The following is a 13,913-nucleotide window of genomic DNA, read 5'->3' as shown; positions in this document are numbered from 1 at the left end:
TTTATGGCGTGGGTTTTTCTCAATTGCATTTTTGGGCGCGCTCTCGACTGCAGCAGATCAAATACAATGGTGGTGAGTAAAATAGCAGCGCTAAAATAATTGAAACTTTTTCTTTTGGATTTGTTGAAAGTCGCACTGCTAAATTATGAACTAGTATTTACAAATAATATAATATTTAAAAAGATATATAAAAGTGCTGCTAGTCTTTGCTATTTATACGTGTAGAGTAAAAGGGTATACTAGATTTATGTTGCCCCGCATGATATATTTATTAATTTATAAAAAATGTGAAACTTATATTTTGATGACTGGTATTGTAAGTGTCGTATGTGTGAGTGTGGAAATACCAGAATTACCTAAATAACAACAAGAATAGCCGTGCACTTATAAAGCAATGTTTGTAATCGGATCGCATTGGCATGTTGGCCAGTTGAGTTCGGTTCTCAATTGCTGGCCAAAAGTTTCTGGCCCCTCGAGTGTCTGTCTGTCAGTCCGTTTGTCTGTCCGTCTGTCTCTGTCTGTGCCCCATCATCCCTCTCTTTCTGCTCATATAATTCGTTTTCTTTTCGCATTCCGCTGGAATTCCACAACGTCGCATTTTGTTGTAGTGGTTGTTGTGCTGTCCCGACTTGTTGTCACTTTTTTCAGTGTTCAGTGTTCAGTATTTAGTTTTTAGTTTTCATTTTTCAATTTTTTTTTTTTTCAGTTACCCAAGTTGGTGGTAACCAGCATGGTGCGTTATGCATGCCGTCCGGCACTTAATTCACAGTTTAGCACAAATTATTAAATATTTGACGGGCCGCAACGAAAGTGAGAGCGGTGACGACCGATGTTGGTGAAAAGACCCTACACTTCCGCCACTGCACGCAGAATGGCTAATTTATGCGATTATTGGTAAGACGGCATTGGTAAGACAGCCCAGTTCGGTCGTCCGTCTGTCATTTTAATAACTCATGCATTGTGGCCATGCAGAAATATCACAATGCCCAGCGAAACGTGTTCGCCGCAGTGAAAGTAAGAGCCAAAGTCAACAGTCACTGGGTAACAGGCAACAGGCAAAAGGCAACAGGTGGTGACCGCGACGGTCTGAAGCTACAAATGGCAACGGTTCCCTGTTCCCAGTGCATCCCTGGTGGAGGTTGGGGCAAATCCGATCCCCAAATGGTTGGGGTCATAGAGGCATCAAATAGCTATAATTCAATTACCGGATTCCTTGCTGGTGGAAATCAACTTGGAGTGTCAAACTAAACTTATTTATGTTAATAAGCTATTATCATTTTATTTATTCTTTACTCATGGAGTAAAAAGGGTATACTAGATTCGTTGAAAAGTATGTAACATTCAGAAAGAAGCATTTTCGATCATATAAGGTATATATATGTTTTCTTGATCAGGATCAAAAGCGGACTTGAAATGGCCATTTCCGTCCATAGGCATGTCTGTCTGTTTGTCCGAATAATCCTTGTAATAATCGTTATAAAAATAAAAGTTGTTTAATTTTGTTTTAATTGTAACGGCTATTTTGCACTTATCGATTATACATTTAAAATATTTTCAAGATGTCTGGCAGCACCGATAATATCGATTAGAATGCGATGTCTGTCCCATCACTCGTGCGTTAGAGCCGCTCCGCCAATCGATAGTATCGCACTTACATCGATGCAGTGCCATCGCTAGCTAAACTGAAATGCTGAAATTGAACATCGAAATTGAAAGCAGCGGCCGTGCAGCAATTGCAATGCGTGCAATCAATCCCGTCAACAACAAATTGGCGCAGAGCAGCCAATAGGAATCAGATCGGAATCGCAATTGGAATCAGGATCGGATCCGTGTGGGTGTCGCGAATCTAATCGGAGGAAAGCAGCCGACGAAAGGGGCAGCGAAAGGCAAGTGCGATTGCAACTGGAATTGTATTTGTAATGAATGCAAACGGCTGTGTATGTGCATGTGCATGTGCCTCTGTGTGTGTGTATGTGAGTCTGGCCTGCGCTGGTGTGTGTGTGTGTACGCGAGAGCCAGGAGAGCAATAATTAAATTAAGCAAAGGTGTTAAATTAAACCCGTGTGTGCGAGTGTGTGTGTGTGCGTAGGTGTCGTGGCTCTCTCGCAAAGTGCGCTGGTGTGTGCGTGAGTGTGTGTGCGTGCGAGTTGTGTATACACGCAGAGTGACAAAATTCTAATAAGAATTCTTCTTATCGCTGCACTGCACTGCCGTGTTCGCCCCCTCTCCCTCCCACCCGCTGGCGGCGCCTATATAAAATGGCTTAAAAAAAATACTAGCAAACGTCGTACTACGAAAACGACGACGCACGATGTCAGTGGGCGGTGGGCGGTTTTCGGGGGGCGGCTGACTTTTCCGGCTACTCTTTTGCCCATGTGTGTGTGTGTACTACAGCGGTACTTTTTACGCACTTCAGATTCCAATTGGCAAAGATCCTGGATTCTTGGATTTTTGGATTCTTGGATTCCTGAATCTTTCACTACCACACTGAATCTCGCGGCTTTTCGTTCTCTGAAAGTGTCTTTGGAAAAGCCGCTGGCAAAATCCGCAAACTAAATCTCTACGCCCAAAAAGGGGGATAAAAATCTCGTCTGCTTTTTTTGGCTTCAATTTCTGCGCACAAGCACGAGCGTAGGTGAAAAGGGGGCGGCGGTGGGGTTAGGCTCGACGAGGGGGCGTGGTAAGGGGGCGGGCGGCTAAGGACGACAGGACGAAAAACGGCGCACGCAACTGTCATTGACCTTCAATTGCATTCGTTGCAAGCTGCAGCCGCCGCACCCAAAGGTCATAGGTTGGGATGTGTGTCATCCAATTAATCAAAATCGAATCCTAAAAAACCTGCAGCTAATACTATCTTCATAAGTGCCACATACCGCCTACAAGGCAGCATTTTCATCGCTCGATTTTAGTGGAAATTATGCACGGAACGCGCATGAAATATTGCTGATAAGCTGCATTTTCCGCACATTCAGCGGTATTTCATCCTTCGCGAATAATGCGCAGATATTTGGAGTGAAAGAAAATGGTATGAGCGAAGATCTTATAAATCATATCTTGAAAAGTGGTTAACAGTTCGTTCTGACATTGTTAATAACAAACTTAAATCTTAACTTATATCGAAAGTACTACTAAGAAATAAAGTAATCTTTCGAAATTTAAAAAGAAATCTTAATTAAAAAGCAAAGTAAAACGCATTTAAGCATTTCAACGATAACCTTTGTTGTGTCTTTCATTAAAGTTCTTTTTTTTTAAATACGTATCCAGCCCAGCATCCTTTAAAAAGTATTTGTTAATAACACGAATAACACGAACCCGCTTTTCTTCTCGTTATTCAGCTGTTGCCTCTCACCTGAGTCTCTTGCCCCGAAAATGGAATCGTCCATTAAGCTTAAGGACAGCAACTCCAACTGCAGCTCCAATTCGAATGGCAATGTGGGCGGTGGCGTTGTCGGCGGCGGAGGTGGAGGCGTGGCCGGAGGAGGTGGAGGCGTCTGCGTGTCGAGCATCTGCAGCAGCGACAGCTTTAGCATCATGCCACCGCCGCATCACGAACTGGTCAGCGCAAACAGCATCGAGCTGAATGCGGCGGCCTCCCTCAGCGATGATAGTGGAGTTCCCCTGACCACCAACAGCTCCATCTCCAGTGGCGACTCCTACCGACTGGGCATGTGCAAATTCGAGATTGAGGTAAGCCGCACTGGGTCGCACGAATTACCCCCACATAGAACCCATTTCCACCTAATCCCCCTATTCTATCCCTTGCAGATGGTGGAGAGCGATGGCGAGGTGTCGCAATTCGATTCACTGGACAATTGCTCCGAGGGCGGAATGAGTGCAGAGAACTTTAATACGCTGAAGAAGGGACCGCTGGCGCCCATTGATCCGCCGCCCGAGTTCCAGGACTCGCCACAGACCACCCTGGTGCGCTCCATCTCCAAGAATATAGTGAACAGTCTGCGTCGCTGGACCTCCTCGCAATCATCGTTCGAGCACCTGAAGGACGATGCCACCACCACCATGGTGAGCGGTCTGGCCACGGCCGTACTGCCCGAGGAACCGCATCCGCCCAGCCAGGAGTTGGTCCTCTTGCTGGCCAAGACCGAGTGCAAGCTGGACGCCCTGGATGGCCAGGCCCTGGGACAGATGAGTCTCAAGGAGTCGTATGCGATCAACAAGCACCTGTACTCAAGCGATTCCATACTGAACAGCCACACGGACAACATTTACGACGAGCCCAACAACATTGTGAGCAGCTCGCTGGGCAACAGTGTGGATCTGCTCGAGGAGGAGCAATCGGACGCTAGCAGCTGCTCCCCGCTGCCATCTCCCCCACCACCCGTGTCAATAGTTAAGATCAAGCAGACGCTATGCCCGTACTATCAGGACCACACTCGCTATTTCAAGGCCATACCCACGGAGCAGGATAACATAGCCAGTGCCAAGGCGGCGGCTGCCCAACAGAGGTTCAACAGCGCCGGCCTGTCGGAGATCCACGACTACGACCTGTACTACGGCGCCAGGAGGCAGCCGGTGGATAACAGCAGTCTGCAGCGCCGCCAGGCCTCGCTCTACAGTCCATTGGGCCACACCAGCCATTGTCACTACCACCACAGCCATGGCCACGGGCATGGCAGCCATCATCACCATCACCACCATCAGCCCGGCTACGGCTACAGCCATGGCCAGCGGCCCAACTCGAGGAACTCGCTTAACAGCCGCCTGAGCAGCTCGCACAATTCCTTGAACGTCTCGTCGGCCAACAAGCCGGACGACTCGATCTTCATTACCCAGGCCATGTCGCACGATGCGCTGTTTACGCGCGAGATTTCCGACTTCTACAACGTGCCCATCGACTCGGACATCTACGCTTTCCCCGTGGACATGATCGAGCAGCAGCAGCAGCAACAGCAGCAGCAGCAGTTGGTGCAGGAGCAGCAGCAGCAGAAGCCCGCGGCGCACACTTACCACAAGGCAAGCAGGCGAAACAAACGCAACAAGCGCAAGCAGCGCTACGGAGGATCGGGCACGGGCGCCGGCACGGAGACCAGTGACGGGGATGGCGAGAAGAGCAAGCACGGCAAGTACCGCACGCCCGTGGGCGTGGGCATGGGTCAGGTCAGCGAATCGGAGCCATTGCACATGACCCTCGACGAGGTGAAGCAGTTCTATCACACCCTCTACTCGGATGCGGGCAAGCCCACGCCCAAGCCGATGGTCAAGTCGAGCAACGAGACCATTTGGAGTGTGTCGACCAATACCACCACCACTACGGCGAGAACGCGGAGCAGTGTGGGCACCACCCGAGGCGGTGGTGGCCCGCCAGGAGCGGGCAATGGGGCTGGTGGGGCCAGCAGTGATGGTGGCGTTGGCGGTGTCAGCGGTGGCGGCGGTGGCGGCGGCGGCGGTGGCGGTGGCAAGTATCTGAGCAAGCAGAACAAGCACAACCTGGACAACGATAAGCTCAACAACAACAATAACAACAACAACCATCAGCCAACGCAACAGCAGCTGGAGAAGCCGCCAACGGAGCACCACAACCAGCACCAGCACCAGCCACCAAACAACAAGCACGTCCTGCACTCGGAGAAGAAGTCGCAGTTCACGCTGAACCTGAAGCAGCGGTTCTGCAGCATCTTCCGCTTCCGGCGTAGCAATCACAGTCGTTGCCGCGGCTCGGGCGGCAACCAGACCGGCACCTTCGCCAGTGCCAATGCGAATGCAGCGGCAACAGCGCCCCTCATCCCGCCAGCTGCCGTGATAACCAGCGCTCCTGGGGCAGCGGGCCAAACCCAGTTGGCCAGCGAACTGAACGGGGCGTTAATTACGGCTGAGGCAGACGAATCGAATGCCGATCTGCGCAAGAAGTTCCAGTCTCGTGCCCTGCCACCACTACCAAAGAAGGGTGAGTAGTGGCCTCCTGAACTGGTCATCTTCCATGTTTATAAATGACTATAAATACCTTTCCCATCCACAGCCGCAGCCTATGCCATAGAAGCCGTCAAACCGGAGCCGGAGGAGGTCAAGACGAACATGATCCAGGAGCCCCGCGCACTGCAGTTCACCTCCAGCATTGAGAAAGTCAAAGACGTAGGTTTCCGTCATATTGTTAAGCGAAAAGTGCTAATCGTTCCATGATCTTGCGTTCCAGTATGGCTGGTACTGGGGTCCCCTGTCCAGCGAGGCGGCCGAGAAGGTGCTATCCAGCGAACCGGACGGCTCCTTCATTGTGCGCGACAGCTCCGACGACCACTACATCTTCTCTCTGAGCTTTAAGCTGAACAACTGTGTGCGTCATGTGCGCATCGAGCAAGATCAGGGTGAGTTTGAATCGAATACCTTGATTTATTTTACAATACTATATGCACATCATGTTTCTTTTTTACAACCTAAACAGGAACCTTTTCCTTCGGCTCGTATGCCAAGTTCAAGTCGCAAACCATCACCGAGTTCATTGAGAAGGCCGTCGAGCACTCGCGGAGCGGCAGGTTAGCACAGCCCAAAAGTACTGCATCCACTGTCCGTCATTAAAAACCCAATCCACATTCTCCCCCAGATATCTATTCTTTCTGCATCGTCGGCCTGAGCACGGACCAATGCGAGTGCAATTAACCAATCCAGTATCTAGGTTTAAGCATGTACAAAGCTTGCAGCACATGTGCAGGTGGGTTCGTCCTTCCACTTGCCATTATCACACGTATCTATAATGCATCTATCATTTCAGATTTGTTATACTAAAGGCGGTTATACGAAAGGATCTAATACAGACATTGCCATTACCGAGAAGACTTCTAGACTATCTTAACTATAAGCACTGCTATTCTGAGCAGGTGGAGAGCGACAGTTCGCATTCGCAGGTGGGCAGCAATCAGTTCAATTCTGTGTATATCATATGTATTTCATGTATATAACACCTTTGATTATAATCCTATAGATATCTGGCGATGGAACGATGTAAGTGAGGGGATATCGAGCAGAGAGACGATTCGCTTGTGACAACAAAACGTAAACGAAAGCAACAGAAATTATTACCTTAAATAAGTAGTAGAATTTAACGAAACATTAAACAACAAACAGTAACAACAAAGCAAGCAAGCAAGAAACAAACAAAGAAACAAACAAACAACCGTTGAATGTGTTCTGTATAACAAGAACAGCGAAAAACAAACAGAAAAGGAGAACACCAAACAACAAAAGAAAAACAAAAGGTTACATGCGTAAGCAATGCGGGAAAATTGTTAGTTTTGCTAAAACAAGAAAAGAAAAAAAAGAAAAGGAAAAAGAAAAACAAGAAAAAGCGAAAAACAAAAAAAAAACCAGAAAAATCAAGGAAACAAAATTCAAACTCTGTTTATTGATCATTTTTTTGTACTCGGTGCTATACTATAAATATTAACTATTTAATGAAAGGATGAAAAACAAATGAACAGAATATGACGATTATATAAATTAATTATGCGTAGTCAAGTAAACGAATACCAGAGTTGTACATAAGCAAGTTTGAGAGCCAGTAATCCAAGTCCCACCCACAACCAGAACCTCAACCCCCACAACCTCCCACTTTGGGCACGAATCAGACAGAGAGAGAGAGACAGTGACAGTGACAGTGACAGAGAAAGAGAACGATAATGAGAGAAGGTCGTTGATCGTTGATGTTTTGTGTAATCAATTAATTACTTTTATGCTTGCCTTTTAGCTGTGATTTAAATAAGTCGTCGAATGTTAATTGGAAGACGATGTGCAGTTTGATATTTGATATTTGATACTTGATAGATTTGATATAGCCTAGCCCCCATATAGTTGAGGTTCTGTTATGCACACTCGATCTGAAACCATTTCGAAGCAGCTCAATCATCGCAATCATCGCCCGTGCCCAAAGGTCCCCGAAAGAAAGCGAACCATATGAAATAACCATTATTGTACTTAGTTTAATCCGCGTCATGTACTCAAACGACGAAGGACGAACGACGAACGACGGCATCGTCGAGGATCGATTGCCAGATTGAAAGGATCGCAAACACACACATACACACACACACCGATGAATGGGAAACCAAGGAAAACCAACAATTGTATTGTGTTGTCTTGTATTGTATTGTATTTAGGTTTATTTGAACTGTTGACTAATTTTTGTTTTCGGCTTTGTTATTTATGTTTTAAGCTCGACTCTTTTGTACACTATTGCGTATGCTTTGTTTTTAGTTTGTAATTTCGTATTTATTTAGTGTTTTTTTTTTTTCTTATTTGTCGTTTGTCATTATTAAGTATACGATGTAAGGGAACCCGCGCCCATCCAATCGAATCCAATGAAGTCCAACCCAAGCCAAGCCAAGCCAAATTCGAGTCCGTCGTGGGCTCTGCTCCTCTTTGAACATTAAACAAACAATATTTGTCTATGGAAATTAAATAAACGAATCGAATGAAATGTAATGAAATGAACGATAGAAATACAAAGCAATGCCGACGATATGCAATGCGGTGGGGAGGAGAGGAGAGGAGTGCGAACGGTCACAGTAAATGAGCAAAACAACAAAGGCAATATAAAGAACATTTTTAAGAATAAAAATTAAACAAAGAACTTGTAGCACTTGTCGTTTGACTTCTAATTAAGCAGTTTTGCAAACAGTTTTCGGGGTGTTGCCTAATATGGTAATGATATCCTGCAACTTGAAGGTTGCCTATCCTTTAAACAGTTTGCGAAGAAAGGATTAACATCGTGGTAAGGATATACATATGAATATATTTGAATAATATGAATTTACACGAAATTACACGTATTCTACATTCTACACAAACTCAGTCTACTTATTTGTAATTTACACAAGAGATGCAAACAAGATATACGCCACGTGCAATAGATGGCTCTGTATGTTCAATTGCTGAACCCAGATACAAACATAGGTGGCGCCACTATACTCGATTTTGGAAAAGGAAATTCAATTTCGATTTATTCTTTTCATGAGAAAATGTTATATTTATTAGATTTAATTTTTACAATGATATCCGATGTGTTTTCTATAATTCGTTTGTAGCATTTAGAAAAAAGTTGAAAGTATACGAAATAACATATTTCAGCAGCTAAAGTGCTGTGTGTGCCATGCTGTTTATCAATAGGACTCGTGGTGTGGTTTTACCTGCAACTTTCCCAATTAACTCCAGGTAGTACTGCAAGTCCGGCATCAGTTCGAAACGTATTACGCAACAATAAAAACTGTCACCGAATGGCGCCACCAGAAAATGCTCACTTTGGACTTTGGCTCATCCCGCAGGTAACCTTATGAATGGCGGGAAAGTCCATGGGATTTCCCGTAGAGCTGGTCATTCATGAAACTGCAACGGCGATGCGTTGCGCACACGTGTTATCAATTACCTGGATTCTCAGTCCCAAATCCCGCGTCTCGAACTAGAGGATCAGATATGGTGACCAGGTAGTTAGTCGGGGTTTTCCAAATGTTTTGTGAATGAAACGATTTGGAAACGTTGGCGGCGTTGGTATATAAGGCTATACAACTTCACCGAGACAATCAGAAGGACGACAAATCTGAAGCGATTCACACATCTTTTCGAACTGAAACTAACTATAAGTACCTCAAATTCAAACGAACCATGGCTGTAGGAGCGAAAACCCCGATGACCATCCTGTGTCTGAGCATCTTTCTCGCTGGTCATGCGCTGGGCGCATCCATATCCACATCCACATCCGGAGGACTACAAGGACGAGCACAGAGGATCGCCGAGTGCAGGGAGCTCTGCTACCGCCAGTCCATGCCAGTGGTCACACCACCGCTGCTCTGCCGATCCCGGCCAGAGTGCTACATGTGCCACGACTACTGCCGCGTCCTCGACGTTGTCCAGCGCAGTCTGGCCACCTCCATGTGCGCGGACCGGGAGTTCTGCACCCGCGGATGCCGGGTGGCCTGCTCGTACCATCGCCTGAGGATATTCCAGTTCCCCCAGGAACTGGCCACTGCCAATGCGGTGATCAAGCAGTGAGAATGTCCTGGACACTGAGACTCTTGTACATATGTAATTCGCCATAAGTTAGCACCTATTATTAGTGTACAGTTCGTATAAGTTACAAAATAAACTAAACTACAAATTACACTCAATAATTTAATCATTCTGCTGCATTCTGTGGGCACTAAAGATATTTCTTGCTATGTGAGATAACTTAATTAATTTTGACTTGATGATTTGGATTTTCTTGTATTCAAGTGAGCTACAATCTAGTGGATTGATAGGAAATTCAATAAATCCTGCAAAGAATCAAGTAAGTCGTGTAAACGCTCGTCAATTAGTGACTGGGCAAGTGATTACAATCATAATCATTATTAGGCCATAAAAAAGAAAGTCAACTGCACTTTTTCGGCACTGTTTCTGTGCTTTTGGTTTTGGCTTTTGGGTTTTGGGCCCGGTCGCTCTTCTCACGAACGCGATTGGCAATTGGCAATGGGAATTGGCCAGGCTGTTGCAGCCAGCTGTTGCAAAAAGGCAACATTGTCGATCCGGTCTGGATGTTGGCTTTATTAATCACCAGCGATGGCCAGGAGGAGCAGGAGGAGCAGGAGGAGCAGGAGCTGTAGGATGAGCATAAGCAGGAGGTTCGAAGTTGAGGAGCGTTCGAAATAATTTAAACTTGCATATGAGGGAGAGTGCAAAAAATTAAATTAAAAATGCGGCGCACATAGAAAAAGGGGCACAACAGGTGGCCACGACCGGATATTGAATCGATCGCATACACATATATAACTTATAACTTATAAGTTGTATGCGGCATATGGTCCATATAACGTGCGATCCGAGTGCCTCGATAAGGAGGGCCGCCTAACGGAGCTCCAAACATCATCATCATCATCATTGTCAAATTGTTTGCCCTAACACCTAATCACCTAATCACATAATTACATAAAGATGCAGCAGTCATCCGGGTTTCCAATGGGTTAACACCCGCCCGTTGGTGTTAACTTTAAGGCCGTAACCCATAATGGCCATAACCACACCCCCCCTGCCTCCCCCCGCTGCACTGCTGTCACATAAAACCGTGGCGAGCGCATAAAAAGTGGCAGCGATGATCATAAAAAAATCGATTTGAAGTCTATAAAAATCATATCATACAAATTTTTATATGCCATGCTCGCTTCAAAATGTCACGATGCACCGGGTTGGCCAAAAGGAAAATCATTTTTCGATGGCGAGGCTAACAAACTGAGCCGCAGTTACAAAAGAAAATATTACCAACAAAGAGGCGACCTTAAAGTAGGGTATACAGTCGCAATCCAGATGCTCTGCAATTACCGAAAATTGCTACAATATTTTAGAATATTTATCTTTTATCTGTTGAATACTATTATGCCTGTCATTTTATTAAGGATGATTGCGTATTTATATGCATACATTTATTATGAACGTGATAATGCAGATATTATTACATTTGCTTTAAGTTTTAGACCAAATATAAAATATATAAATATTATAAAATAATGTCGTCAATGCAAAAGGCAAACAACCTTGCCACAAATGATGAGAGATGAAGACTTTGAAATGGAAAACTAAGCTGCGTTTTGAAAGGAAATTAAAAGCCGCGACAAATGCGGCAAAAGGAATGACAAATAAATTTCCCATTGACCAACAGGTGCTTCGATATGGAAATGAAAATGGGTATGAGCATGGGTATTGGAATGGAGGTGGGAATGGGAATGGGTATGGGAATGGGAATGGGTATGGGTATGGGGATTCCAAGCAAACTTTACTCACACCCAGCCTATCGCACCTCTTATTTCTCGGCTGCTTCGCCAGCGAATTGAAAACTTTTCGATGATGCAATAAATTCACAGATAAATGTTAATTTACGAGTGGAGGAGAGCAGACTGGCTGCAAGGGAAATGGGAAAAGGGAAAAGGGAAAGGGGGGAGGTGCCACTGCGACAGGCTGTCTGGCGGGTAACCAAGCTGGGCACTCCATGCTCCATAGATGCCATGCCCATTGCCCCTTTTCCAGGGCTCTCCTCTCTCCTCTCCCCTGGAACCTGCCCCACTTTCGAGATTATGATTATTGAAATGTTTTTTCTTTCTTTTTTGGAGCCCGTCAAAGCGAAACGCTGGCAAAGCCCAAGAAACGCGGCGGGCGTGCAAATCACGAAGTGCTATATCCAAATCCGGATATTTATACCTGTATTTGTACATGTGCAGCTACGTATTAATTAATTATAAGCCGCAAGGACGGACAGACGGACAGACGGACAGACGGACAGACGGAGGGACGGAGGGACGGAGGGACGGAGGGACAGAGGACAGCGAAGCCTCCATAACGTGCACGAAGGTGAGAAATCAATTTTCAGTATCTCGCTTTGTGTTTAATATTTTTCCAGTGAAATGCGCCGACCATCCAAAGACGACGGCTGGACGACTGCGACCACGACCACGTTGATGATGAGCCTCGCTTTTGGCCAGAGGTTGGGGCTTCAGTGCTACAGCTTTTCAGTTTGGCTTCAGTTTGAGCCCCGGGGCATCGCTTGTGACGGCGGTTCAGGTTCACACACTGCAAAAAACTAGTGCCACATATCCTTCACCTTAATTCCATACCACAAAGAACCAGAGAGATCGCGATAGCACCTTTCAATGTTGCTACAATGAAAGTCAATGTTGCTACAATGAAAGTCAATGTTGCTACAACTAATGTCAATGTTGCTACAATGAAAGTCAATGTTTCTACAATTAATGTCAATGTTGCTACAATTAATGTCAATGTTGCTACAATTAATGTCAATGTTGCTACAATTAATGACAAATCAATGTTTATTACATGTTTCTTTCAGTGCACCGCATACTGGGTTTCTGGTTAGGTGCCTTGTTCTGGGGCACGTAAATTAGGATAACAACGTGAAACATAATTATTACTTTGGACAGATATGGCAGTGTCTGCTGCGCCTGCGCCTGCTCCTGAGCCCCAAAGTTCCCGGCTTCCTTGGCGGTGGAAGTCTCAGTTTCAGTTGGCGACCCCGTCCCAATCCCGGCCAGCTTTGGCTTTTGTGGCCCAAATAAATGTATTAAAGTTGGTTAACGCCTTCATTTCCAAGCCGCTCGCTCCGCCGATCCACGTCGCTGTTGCGGACCTTAAAGTAGGTGTAATAAAAAATATGAATTGTTGTTATATTAAGATCCATCCAAACGGCAAACAGCAAAGAGCAAACAGCAAACAGCAAGCAAGGATCATTCAGCGCTTTTTACGATCTGCAATTCGTGTGAAACTCACGCATGCGTAGCGCTTTTGCACAAAAGTTTGACCAATTTATTGGAGACATCCTTTGCAGGCCAATTTGGAATAATATATTTTGTATTATTATTTTTATTTATTTTTAAAAAATAAAGTTTCGTTTTTTACATTACACGCTTACATTTTACCCAACTAACTAGCTCAGTTGATTGAGAAATGATTGTGTGATGAAAGCAGTTAAAGCACTTTGTAACTTACTTACTAAATAAATAAATAAAAAACTTACTTTCAACTTGTATACACATCATCATGCGTATTTTAAGTAGCTATGACTTGCAATGTCTTAAACCCAAAATAAGAACTCATCAAGTGCGTGTGATTCCATTTCGCGTATAATTTATTGCCCAATTTATTTGCACAACCCCGATACTTCACTCCAGTCGCTTGACTTGACCCTAATTCAATAGGGGCGCCTTTTGTGCACCTCGATTGGTTAATTGGCATTTGATCTTCCGGCTCATCAGCTAATTAACACTAGCCAATCCGCAGACAATCCCCACCAGCTGAGACCGCTCGCCACCCGCTGGCTAAAGCTTTTGGCTTAGGTGCGAATCCAAGATCCCAAGATCTCCAGATCTCCAGTTCTGCAGATGTCCAGTTCTGCAGATCTCCAGATCTTCAGATTCCGAAAGGAAATGCCACGA

At 45.4% G+C, this 13,913-nt stretch overlaps 2 protein-coding genes across 2 annotated transcripts; both read left to right on the top strand.

Moving 5' to 3' along the window:
* The first annotated feature begins 1,645 nt into the window (after window positions 1-1,645).
* On the top strand, window positions 1,646-7,929 carry LOC120455103. The gene is made up of 9 exons (XM_039640984.2): window positions 1,646-1,886; window positions 3,336-3,687; window positions 3,766-5,902; window positions 5,975-6,087; window positions 6,149-6,317; window positions 6,395-6,485; window positions 6,554-6,661; window positions 6,722-6,854; window positions 6,932-7,929. The coding sequence occupies exons 2-9, from the start codon at window positions 3,370-3,372 to the stop codon at window positions 6,953-6,955; spliced, it is 3,093 nt and encodes a 1,030-aa protein (XP_039496918.1). The 5' UTR covers window positions 1,646-1,886; window positions 3,336-3,369; the 3' UTR covers window positions 6,956-7,929.
* Window positions 7,930-9,538: 1,609 nt separating this feature from the next.
* On the top strand, window positions 9,539-9,995 carry LOC120456454. The gene has a single exon (XM_039643294.1). The coding sequence runs from the start codon at window positions 9,604-9,606 to the stop codon at window positions 9,988-9,990; it is 387 nt and encodes a 128-aa protein (XP_039499228.1). The 5' UTR covers window positions 9,539-9,603; the 3' UTR covers window positions 9,991-9,995.
* Window positions 9,996-13,913: the final 3,918 nt, after the last annotated feature.

This window comes from Drosophila santomea, chromosome X (genome assembly GCF_016746245.2).
Source record: "Drosophila santomea strain STO CAGO 1482 chromosome X, Prin_Dsan_1.1, whole genome shotgun sequence".
In the NCBI taxonomy this organism is placed as follows: Eukaryota; Metazoa; Arthropoda; class Insecta; order Diptera; family Drosophilidae; genus Drosophila; species Drosophila santomea.
The sequence above is the reverse complement of the archived record's forward strand: the minus strand, read 5'-3'. Positions and strand labels throughout refer to the sequence as shown.